Below are 12500 nucleotides of genomic sequence, written 5' to 3'. Positions count from 1 at the left end.
ACTAATATACTGCTACTACTGCTGTGTCTACTACTACTACTACTGATACTACTACTACACTGCTACTAGTACCACTACTACTGCTGCTGCTAATACAACTACCACTACTACTATTACTACTACTGCTACTAATACACTGTTATTACTGCTACTACTGCTACTACTACTACTACTGCTACTACTACTACTACTACTGCTGCTGCTATTACAACTACCACTACTACTACTACTACTATTACTACTACTGCTGCTGCTGCTGCTGCTGCTACTACTACTACTATCACCACTACTACTACTACTACTACTATTACTACTACTACTACTGCTGCTAATACAACTACTACTACTACTACTACTACTACTACTGATACTACTAATACACTGCTACTAGTACTACTACTGCTGCTAATACAACTACCACTACTACTGCCTCTAATACACTGCTACTACTGCTACTACTACTACTACTACTACTACTACTACTACTACTACTACTACTACTACTACTACTACTACTACTACTACTACTACTACTACTGCTGCTGCTGCTACTACTACTGCAACAACATCTAGTACTACAACTACTATTTACTGCCCTACTACACAAGTATTACTACCTACTGACTGAACTAACAGAGAAACCATACTACCAGGGTTGGGATCCATTACATTTCAATTCATTTAATTTAGGTGATTCACTGATATTCAAAACTAGAAAAATGAATTGTGGGAGTGAATTGGAAAGGAATTGGCGCCAACCCTATCCCAGCATGGTAGACTGCACTAACACAATGTGTCCCCCAAATGGCACCCTATTCCCTTTACGATGCACTGCTTTACAGTTCACTATAAAGGAAAAAGGATGCAATTTGGGATGAAGCCATTGGTAAGACTGTAGACTACTCTACCACATCATTAATATTCCATAAATTGCAATAAAGTATGGGCCTCAGTTGTCTGGGCCTCAGTTGTCTGGGCCTCAGTTGTCTGGGCCTCAGTTGTCTGGGCCTCAGTTGTCTGGGCCTCACGACATGTTCACACAAATCAAACCGCACAGTCCCATCAATATGATGAAACACTCTGACGTTCAATAACACTGCTCTCTCTTTCGCCACTAACTAACTGTAGGATGAGTTACGACAGGCTAGCAGTTAGATTTCACATCCGATCAGTTCCAAATGGCACCCTACTCCTTTTCTAGTGCACAACGTTTGACCAGGATCCACAGGGGACCCGTCAAAAATAGTGCACTATGTAGGGCATAGTGTGCCCTTTGGGACACACTCATACTCATACAACACAGCAGACTCCAATGGCAGGCAGGGGAACAACAACACAACCCCAGCTTGTCTGGCTGGTGCTGTCGTTTCTGTAATGTAGAAACAGTCAGACAGACCCACCAACCTGCCATAATATAACTCACACAGAACCTTGTTGAGGCAGATAACTCACCAGGTCTCGGACAATAGGTAAGGTCCTCTTGCGGCGTAAATCTGGCATGCTGTCAATGCCATAAAGAATGCAGCCAGCTCTGTTGGAAGCAGACAGGTTTAAGGCCTATTAATATGATAATAATGCCGTGTAGAGGGGGCATTACCAGGCTAAACAGGGGAATGGTGATTTACAAGGGCTGGCTAACACACAAGTCATACCTCAGGTTAGTTTCTCTCCCTACGGGTTTCCCTGCTACCCTGCCTGACCAGAGGGCCCAGGCTAGGGATATTATGTCTGTCTGTCTGTCTGTGTGTGTGTCGCTCTCTCTCTAGCTGTCTGTCTGTCTGTATGTCTCTCTCTCGCTCTCTCTCTCTCTCTCTCTCTCTCGCTGTCCGTCCGTCCGTCCCTCTCCTCTCTCTCTCTCTCTCTCTCTCTCTCTCTCTCTCTCTCTCTCTCTCTCTCTCTCGCTGTCTGTCTGTCTGTCTCTCTCGGTGGACTGGTAAGGTAGTGTAGCAGACAGCTTCAGCAAGTGAGAGGAGACACTTGTCAAAACTGACAGGACACTACTGTGAGCTGGCGAGAGCAGCTTTAAATAGCAATGACCATGTGTGTGTGTGTGTGTGTGTGTGTGTGTGTGTGTGTGTGTGTGTGTGTGTAATATGTTAATGTAGGAGTGACTGTTCCTGTGCTGAAACAGACTTAATGTTTGTCTGTCTGTGTACGTGTGTGTGTGCATTCATGTGTGTGGTGCAACTAAGTCTCACAGTTCATCCATGTTTATGAGAGGCTGGGTGGAGAGAGACTGGGGGAGAGAGGCTGGGGGGAGAGAGACTTGGTGGAGAGAGACTGGGTGTGGAGAGACTGGGAGGAAAGAGACTGGGTGGAGAGTTACTGGGTGGAGACAGGCTGGGTGGAGAGAGTCTGGATGGAGAGAGGTTGGGGTAGAGAAACTGGGGAGAGAGACTGGGGGAGACTGGGGGGCTGGGGGAGAGACTGGGGGACTGGGGGAGAGACTGGGGGGGACTGGGGGGGGGACTGGGGGAGAGACTGGGGGTGAGAGACTGGGGGTGAGAGACTGGGGGGGACTGGGGGAGAGACTGGGAAAGAAAGGCTGGAGGAGAGAGGCTGGGTGTAGAGCGACTGAGGGAGAGAGACTGGGGGAGAGGCTGGGGGAAAGAGAGAGAAGCTGGGCCATGTCAGAGTCAGGACTGGGCTGTGGGAGAGAGGCTGGGGAAGAGGCTGGGGGAAAGAGAGAGAAGCTGGGCCATGCCAGAGTCAGGACTGGGCTGTGGGAGAGAGGCTGGGGAAGAGGCTGGGGGAAAGAGAGAGAAGCTGGGCCATGTCAGAGTCAGGACTGGGCTGTGGGAGAGAGGCTGGGTGGAGAGAAAGGGGGACTGGGGAAGACTCTAAAAAGAGCTCTTACTAGAGTGTGTTGTAGTTTTTGTGACAGGCTTAACAATAGTTTTCTCCTGACAATAACTATCTAGAGCACCCGTCTTGATTTTGGGACACAGACAATGACTTCCTGGTAAGTAAATACTGTATAACTGCTATAAGTTGCTAGTGCCTCTCTAGTTAAGTATAGGCTAAGTGGAGTGATGTTTGGACTGGCTGTCTGTGGGTGGGGATGGAAGGCCTGAGGGTTCAGGACCAAATTACAGCTCTCTCCCCCAAAGCTCCGATGTGTTAATCAGCTGCCCACAGAGACATTAAACAGTCTGCGAGAGAGAGAAAAAGTTGACGGGTGAATAAACTGAATGATCTGAAGAACAAATGTACAAGTTAGGGAGAAGGAATAGAATCAAAACAGTCCTACCAATCTAGAGCAGACCTGACCCAGACCCGACCCAGACCTGACCCAGACCCAGACCCAGACCTGACCCAGACCCAGACCCGACCCAGACCAGACCCAGACCTGACCCAGACCCGACCCAGACCTGACCCAGACCCAGACCCAGACCTGACCCAGACCTGACCCAGACCCGACCCAGACCCGACCCAGACCTGACCCAGACCCAGACCCGACCCAGACCCAGACCCGACCCAGACCCAGACCCGACCCGACCCAGACCAAGACCCAGACCAAGGGTTGGTGTTCTGCTAAAGCAGAATTGTGTTTATTTTAACAATATAGTGAGCATCCCATGTGGCACCCTACACTCTTAGAAAAAAGGCTTTCAAAAGTGTTCTTCGTCTGTCCCGATAGGTGAACCCTTTTTGGTTCCAAGTAGAACCCTTTCCATGTAAAACCCTTTCTGTGGAAAGAGTTTGACATGGAACCCAAAAGATTTCTACCTGGAACCAAAAAGGGTTCTTCAAATAGTTATCCTATGGGGACAGCTGATGAATGCTTTTAGGTTTTAGATATCACTTTTATCTAAGAATGTATTCCTTGTACAGTGGACTACTTTTGTCGAGGGCCCATATGGCTCTGGTCAAAAGTAGTGCACTATGGAATAGGGTGGCATTTGGGACAACGCCTAGATGCACACCTCTCATAGAACATTGAAGTGCTTTAATTTACAAATTCAGTTTGTTCATGGACAGAAGATTAACTGTCAAACACCGATTTGAATATAGTTGCTCTCTTGCAGCTGTACAGCTGCATGGGTTATGGAAAGAAATAACTATTTTAGCTACGCAGACTTTGGGAAACATTCCATGTTTAGTCGATGCGAATGTCCCAAATGGTACCCTATTCCCTATATAGTACACTACTTTTGACCAGAGCTAGTAGGTCTCTGATCAAAAGTAGTACACTATATAGGAAATAGGGTGCCATTTGGGACAGTCAGAAGACACTCACCCTCCGACAGCCTGTAGGCCCAGTACTTTGGGATCCAGCACATTGAGAGGCTGCAGAGAAAAGAGAAGTACAACATCACACAGCTAAACATACTGTGGCATGGAACCATTCACAAACAGAAGGTGAGGCAACACAAACACACACACACACACACACAGCAAACACACACACACAGCAAACACACACAACGGAAAACAAAAGCCCAATTTGGAAAAGTACTGTCCATCTGGAGGTCAGATCAGGACAGAAGTATTAAAGAAATAAACTTACAGAGGGAGGAGAGTTGAAGCAGTGTGTGTGTGTGTGTGTGTGTGTGTGTGTGTGTGTGTGTGTGTGTGTGTGTGTGTGTGTGTGTGTGTGTGTGTGTGTGTGTGTGTGTGTGTGTGTGTGTGTGTGTGTGTGTGTGTGTGTAGGCTAAGTAGAGCACAGAGGCAGGGAATGGAGATCCCCCTCAGGGCAAGTTGAAAATGATTCCATTTCAATGTGATTTCCTGCGCTGGTATTCAATACTAAGACAATAGAATGTGTCGTTCGTGGTGCTCAGGGCCACAATTTGTTTTATAACACTTCATCCTCTCTGATCCCTTCCCCACCTAAACACAAACACACACACACACAAAACAAACATACATTTGGAAATGGACGCAAGCACACACAGAATCGATACACACACGTGCACACAGACACACAGATACACACACACACACAGTACTGAATACAAGACGTTACCACCCAAATCATTCAGAAAAAGAAGCGATAGAGAAACATAAACAATCAACAGTAAAGGTCCACAAGGGACATGTAGCACTTTCAAATGCAACTATAACATGGTCACACACACACACCTACGCACGCACACACACACACACACAGATGGAAAGATGTAAATCTTGTGGGTCTACATGAATTTGATTAAACAATGATTTTAAACCTTGTTGTGTGGTGGAGGTTTTTCTGAAACGAGAAAGAAGGAAAGAAGCATAGGAAGTTAGACAGGAGCCTCTTAAACAGTCTGAACTTAGATACAATAATACAATACTATGTGTTTATGTCTCTAAATACTTACAGTATTATACATGTATAAAGTCCCATAACTAGGTACTATACTATGTGGTTCTGTCTCTAAATACATACATTATTATACATGTGTAAAGTCCCATAACTAGATACAATACTATGTTGTTTAGTTTGGTCTCTAGCATGAGTTCAGTTCCGACCAGACTAGATATAGTACCCGATATAGTACTACATATAGCACTATACGAACCAGTACTATAGATGTTGTTCAGTTAAGTCTCTAACATGAGTTCAGTTCCTACCAGAATAGATAGAGTACTAGATATAGTACTACATGTAGCACTGTAAGAACCAGTACTATAGATGTTGTTCAGTTAAGTCTCTAACATGAGTTCAGTTCCTACCAGAATAGATAGTGTACTAGATATAGTACTACATATAGCAATATAAGAACCAGTACTATAGATGTGGTTCAGTTCAGTCTCTAACATGAGTTCAGTTCTTAACAGAATAGATAGAGTACTAGATATAATACTACATATAGCACTATATGATCCAGTACTATAGATGTTGTTCAGTTCAGTCTCTTACTACAGTACATAGATACAGCCATATCTGGTGGTGGTCCTGTTGCTCAGTTACTAGAGCTTTGTGATTTATGTCTATAAATCACAAGCGCTCTACAAATGCAATTTATTATTATTATTATTATCATTATTATTATTATCATTAGCAGCAACGCCAAGGTCGGAGGTTCAATTCCTGCAGGGGTCACGTACGCATAATAAAAATACATGCACTCACTGGAATGGAAATCCCTTTGGATAAAACATCTGCTAAATTAAAGTGGTATATAGGGATAAACACATTTCAGTACTATAGAGATGTTTCAGTACACTATTTCTTACTTCAGTTTTTCCCAACAAGTTTATACAGGCAGAGACAGTCAGTTTGTGCCGGAGGGATAGTAACTGTGAATAGACACACTGTAACACAGTGAAATAATCCCGTTTCTGCCCCATACAATGTACAATAAAAATACCTATGTACGATATACTGAATTAGCTGGAGTCACACCAATGTACAATGTACTGAATTAACTAGCGTCATACCAATATACCATGTACTATATGGAGGAATGACAATACAATACACTAATACATGGACTGATACTGTAAGTTATTTAGCAGATGTGAACTCTGAAATTCTGTTAGACATGGTGTTGATGATAGTGTTTTTAATAATGCAGTGCACTGCATATTTAACTGACAGAAAATGATTGGCGGTTGACAGCGGTACTCTAACCTAATGATAACTTTTGTCTCTCCATAACACTAAAGTAAACTACAAACTTCCTTTAAATAAACAGGGCTACACCGGAGAGTGTCCCAGGTGTTGAACCGTTGATGATAATGTTGTAGTCTTAAAGAGATAGCGCTACACAGTACAGGGCAGTGTAATGACTTCACTATTGATCTGCCACTGATAAGTGTCAGCATAATCAAGATCAAATACTGCCACGCATAAAAAACAACACTCGGTGATATACTAGGACTAAGTCCTACAGCAACATTGACAGAGAGGTAGTGATACATTGTTGCATCCCATTGTCACCCTATTTCCTATATAGTGCACTGCTTTTGGTCAGGGCCCATAGGTGCCAATTGGGATGCAGTCACTGTGTGAACTAGCATTGTTTACAGAAGGCAGGTCAGCGCTAGCTGCCACTGAGAGACCTCTGTCATCACCGTACAAGGAAACAGCAGACTCTGAACACACTAGCAAACTATAGATCAGGAAAGAGTTGAAACACAACAATGGAAATGCCATGGAAACGCCATACACTTGTCCCTCATGGGGGATAGATCAAAAATATCCTCATTGCCGCCCATCAAAGTTAGCCTATACATTTAAGCTATTGTTTAATTAAGAGTATTTCACACTATGTTGGTAAAAATGAGCATACAATGTGTGTCAACCCCATTACATGTTAATGTCATTGTCACCAATCAACTAAATTACATATAAAAATGACTGCAAATACCACCACCAATTTCTATATGGCTAGCTTATCAAAACGGGAGTCGGCATTTAGCTTATTGTTTTTCTAAACCTGAAAGGACAACTTCTAAATATTAAGCGGCATGCAAATCAGATTGTATCAACCACATTGTGGGCCTGTTAGAACACATAAATCATTACAGATTTGACTAATATCCACTTTGTTAAATCATCTTTTTTGAATGGGTGCCAATGACAGTATCCTTGTTCTATCCCCCATGGTCTGCCTACCATTGATCTCTTTAGCACATGTATAGAATACATTTTGAAACAACCTGCTAGCCCCAACACTGGCCTCAATGTACCTCTTTAGCCATGTTAAGATCAGTGAAGCTACTATGATAGGTACAGCTACTGTAACATAGGAAAAACTCATGCAGATCTGCCAAGTATACAGGTACAGCTAAGATACAGTAGGTGCAGCAAATCTAGATTCAGCTAAAATACAATTTGTCTAGCAGCAAATCTGGAAACATAGCACAGCTAGCATAAGTACAGCTAAGATGCAGGAAATCTAGGTGCCACTCAAAGCTAAGGCAAATCTGGGTAAGTTCTAGCAAGGTCCAGCTGTGCCACTGAGACACGTAATACAAAGACGTTTTAAAATGTTATAAAAAATACCCACTTAAATCACTGGAAAGGAAACAAAACATAATCGATTTCAAAGAGGAAAGCTGGTTATGTTGTCAGCAACCTCATGGAGATAACACTAAATCCAGCTAGTCAGATGCAGAGGAACACTTATGGTCACACAGGGCATTGATCCGAAGTCAGTGAAGCAACTAGCCTGCTGCAAGCTAACAGTTTAACTAGGAGGCAAGCTGCAAGCTAACCATCACCAAGCACGACCCCTCCAAACACCTATAATTGTATTTGTTACGTACACAGTTTACAGCAGTCATAAAGGATGCAGTGAAATGCTTGCATACTAGCCTCAACATTGCACTACAATGTCAATAACAATCAAAAGTCACTAAAAATAGTGACTTAAGTAATTAGAGGAAAGTAGCATGCATAGTAATAAAACAGATATGTACACAATAGGATATACAGTATAAATTATGAATATGCTAAGTATGACTGTTTTACAAATATAAAGTGGATAATGTCTTGGTGGCACAGTTGAATAAATAGACTATAATACCACAGAGCATGGTAACAGAGGGCATTGATCCGAAGTCAGTGAAGCAGCTAGCCTGCTGCGAGCTAACAGTTTAACTAGGAGGCCTGCAAGCTAACCATCAACAAGCACTGACCCTCCCTTGCAAGCTAACAATACAGTATGACCAGCAGCTAGCCTTCTGCAGACTAACAATACAGTATGACCAGCAGCTAGCCTTGATGCAGGCTAACAGTACAATATGACCAGCAGCTAGCCTTCTGTAGGCTAACAATACCGTATGACCAGCAGCTAGCCTTGATGCAGGCTAACAATACAATATGACCAGCAGCTAGCCTTGATGCAGGCTAACAATACAGTATAACTAGCAGCTAGCCCTCTGAAAGCTAACAATACAGTATGCCCAGCAGCTAGCCTTCTGCAGGCTAACAATGCAGTATAACTAGTAGCTAGCCCTCTGAAGGCTAACAATACAGTATAACTAGTAGCTAGCCTTGATGCAGGCTAACAATACAGTATAACTAGCAGCTAGCCTTCTGCAGGCAAACAATATAACCAGAAGATAGCTTTCCTGGTAACAATACATAATGACCAGCAGCTAGCCTTCTGCAGGCTAACAATACAGTATGACCAGCAGCTAGCCTTCCGCAGGCAAACAATATAACCAGAAGATAGCTTTCCTGGTAACAATACATAATGGCCAGCAGCTAGCCATCTTCAGGCTAACAATATAACCAGAAGCTAGCCGTCTTCAGGCTAACAATATAACCAGAAGCTAGCCGTCTTCAGGCTAACAATATAACCAGAAGCTAGCCGGCTTCAGGCTAGTAATATAATCAGGTGCTGAAGCGCTTCCCATTAGGAGCCTTATGTTTTGGCCAAATTCTCCATCCCACACCCGCACAATTCCAGTCATAGATTTAAAGGCATTGGATTGGTTTAAAAATTGGCTGGAGGGAGTCCATGATGGGAAGTGTGCAATTCCACACTTCGTAATAGTCTTCTGCAGGCTGACAATATAACCAGGTAGGCCTACTGACCCTTCCCACCAGGGTCTATGAGGCTGGGCCTCAATACCAACACACAAATCATTAGAAAAAGTAACAGAGAGAGGGGTGAGAGGAGGGAACTAGAGGAGTAGAGGAAGAGAGAGAAGGGAGCGAGTGGAGAGAAAGAGAGAGGAGGGAAGTGAGAGAGAGGAATAAGAGAAAGAAAAGAGGGAGAGAAGAGAGTCATCTCATGACTCATCACACGTTCTCACACTGAAGACATTTAACATAATAATGATATTACAGAAACCATGATAAAGCAATGAAACAGATTCAGTGTACCATTGCATTAGTTATCACTGGCGTACTGGACACCACCTTGTGGGACCTCCCGCACAAGGTAGGAGGTCCCACAAGCTCTGGGGACCATTGCACCTGTCATCGATGTCATTTTGACAGTAACCCTCCAAAAATTAATTCATCAACTTTTTAATTTCCATATGTACTAGGAAGCTATGTGTTTGTTTCTTGGGCTTCAGGAATGTGACTGAAAAAGTGCCTCAGGCCTTGAAAAGAAAGCATTTAACTGACTGCAAATATAAGGGGATATCGGTGAACAAATGTTGTGGTCAAGGCTACTACGGTGCCAGCGTAATGAGTGGAGCTTACTCAGGTGTTCAAAAGCTCACTTCAGACTGACAGCCTAATGCTTCTTAGTAGTTCTTTATGAGTTTTAGCTTAGAAAACAATCTCTCTGCAGTAGTAACAGTTACAGGGAGAGTAAAAACAGCATGATTGCCATGGCAACATCAGGTAAACTGCAGGGGGAGTGGTCCTTCAAATACAGCAGTTCTGCAACAGCTTTAATTGAGCCTCTCATTATCCTTAATTGCCGGCCTCAACACCTTACGAAAAGAGATTTACTGTGTAAGAAGCTCTGGGGACAGGTAATCTGGATACTGGACAGTCAATAAATTGCCAGATGCAAACAAATGATCGTCTTTAGCAGACAACAGTTCTTGAGGGCTTGAAGAAAAAAAAGCGGTTTTTGCTTTCATTTATACTGCATTTAAGTTGTGGGGTTTCAATATCAACAGTCCCTTATCTCTGCTATATCTTGGCATGCATCATTCAAGACTAAGTTTAAATTGTGTGCAACACAATGGAAATGCAGAATAATGGAAAATGTCTCAGGAAAGACTGTCTAGGTTGGCAATACTCAGTATGGAAAACAGTCCACTACCTGGACTTACAGGTAAAAACATTTGCACACAAATAAGGAGGACTTCAGGAGATCAGGGCAGTGTTTCAAGTTGGATTTCATATGATTTAACTGAATTTACTTTGAATATTGCAGCCCATTGGTGTAGGCTATTAGCCAGACAAAAGTTCACCAATAAATAGTGGCTGAATTTATCCTCAAGTCGACTTATTTTTTCCTCATTGTTAGGTTATTTTATGTGTAATTTGTATAAAATATTTTGTATAAATAGCAGCTAAATATGGTATTTAGCGATAGACAGTACACTGCATAAGGAAACAATCCCTAGTAAGCTAGTGTTTTGAGGGTAATTGACTGTATTATTTGGCAATAATAGGCTGGTTTTACGCACAACTACTTTCTATCCAAGCTGGGAGAAAGCGCGAGGACGGATGTCCTGCAGGTTCAAGTAGCATATACAGGATAGTTATATTGGTAGCTGATTAGTATGCTGTGGCATCGCACATTTATCTTATAATCTGAAATGTTAGAATTCCCAACTTTAATTACTGAATAAGTCATTACATTATTTCCACCAGCCAGCAGTCTAAAAATGGCAGCATTGCGATACCATGCGACAACATGCATAGCTTTGTGAAATGTTAGGTTTAACATGAGAAAATGAAGGGGGGGGGGGGGGCAACTCCGATCTTGCAGGTGGTCCAGAGAAACTGTGTTATGCCAGTGCTAGTTATGGACAGTAGTCTAGTACGCCCTGTGGAGTGGTAGAAGGTAGGTACATGGTAGAAGTAGTGGCTATGTCCATAAATCTGTAGCTACTAGAAATCCAAGTGGGTGCTGCCCAGAATCAGTGGTATCCCATAGGCTGCAGCACTCAAACTCTCTGCATCATGTAACACCATCACTAAAGGAGTCCAATTGCATTTGGGATGCTTCCTCTTGTGTTGTGGCTGTGGCAGACAGTGGCAGGGAGACGGACTCAAAGCCTCAGCCATTTCCAGTGAGAGAGAAAGACAAAGTCAACGCTATACAGCCATTTTCCGGGAAGGGAGAGAGAGGGACTCAGAACTACAGCCATTCTCAAGGAGGGAGGAAGGCGCTCCACGTTAGCTCAGAATCTCTGTTGATAATCCCTCCCACAGCCTAAACCACTGGAACGTCTGCTGCCAGGGACAGACTGGGACCAGAAATCCAAACATACCCGACAATTTTTACCTTGAGGCCCCCATTATTAGCCAAATAATAATAATTCTGCGCATAAAAACCCAATTTAGACCGGCCAACTTGGCTATAGATGGATCGGCCCATCTAGCATTTGCCTGACTGTCCTATGGCTAGTTCGTTTCTGACTACTGCAGATCTGGAGCCAGGGCAGAGCCACAGAGCCAGTCAACTGAGAGTATTGGTATTTGAACAGCAATCTAGGCCCAGAGTTAGTAGGACCCCATCACAACAATTAACATAACAACACAACTCCCTCTCTCCTGCTTTCCTTTTTAATGCCACTTTATTTGCATCTTTTATATATAGACGCTTATAGAATGTGGCACAGTGTGCCAGGACCAGGGTCTGTCTTTCTCTGCCTCTCCCAGGAGAAACCATCCACAGCCAACAGTGGCAGCAGTAGTAGTAGAAAGAGGCTACAGTACACTACCATACAAAACTCATGTAAATATTTTAAGCAAGGCTGACCTGGTTAGAGAATGCCCTTGGGAGCCCAAATGAGCATCTCAATACAGTAGTGGCAGCTGTAACACTAACACCAACAATAGCAGTGTTAGTAGCAATAGCTGTAGCTGTAAGCAGCTGTAGCTGTATTCATGCATGTACAGTATAGTCGTAGCTGTAGAA

General features: G+C 43.3%; 1 protein-coding gene across 1 annotated transcript in view; it reads right to left on the bottom strand.

Moving 5' to 3' along the window:
* The window catches only part of LOC115120649 (protein unc-13 homolog C-like), a 242585-nt gene that overhangs the window by 221989 nt on the left and 8096 nt on the right, over nt 1-12500 (bottom strand). The window contains exons 2-4 of the mRNA XM_065012084.1: nt 5172-5194; nt 4241-4290; nt 1453-1531 (exon numbers count right to left, since the gene is read on the bottom strand). Of these exons, the coding sequence (XP_064868156.1) occupies nt 1453-1531; nt 4241-4290; nt 5172-5194 (152 nt within the window). The remainder of the gene's footprint in view (nt 1-1452; nt 1532-4240; nt 4291-5171; nt 5195-12500) is intronic.

Source organism: Oncorhynchus nerka, linkage group LG27 (genome assembly GCF_034236695.1).
Source record: "Oncorhynchus nerka isolate Pitt River linkage group LG27, Oner_Uvic_2.0, whole genome shotgun sequence".
NCBI lineage: Eukaryota > Metazoa > Chordata > Actinopteri > Salmoniformes > Salmonidae > Oncorhynchus > Oncorhynchus nerka.
This window is presented reverse-complemented; position numbering and strand designations above follow the sequence as displayed.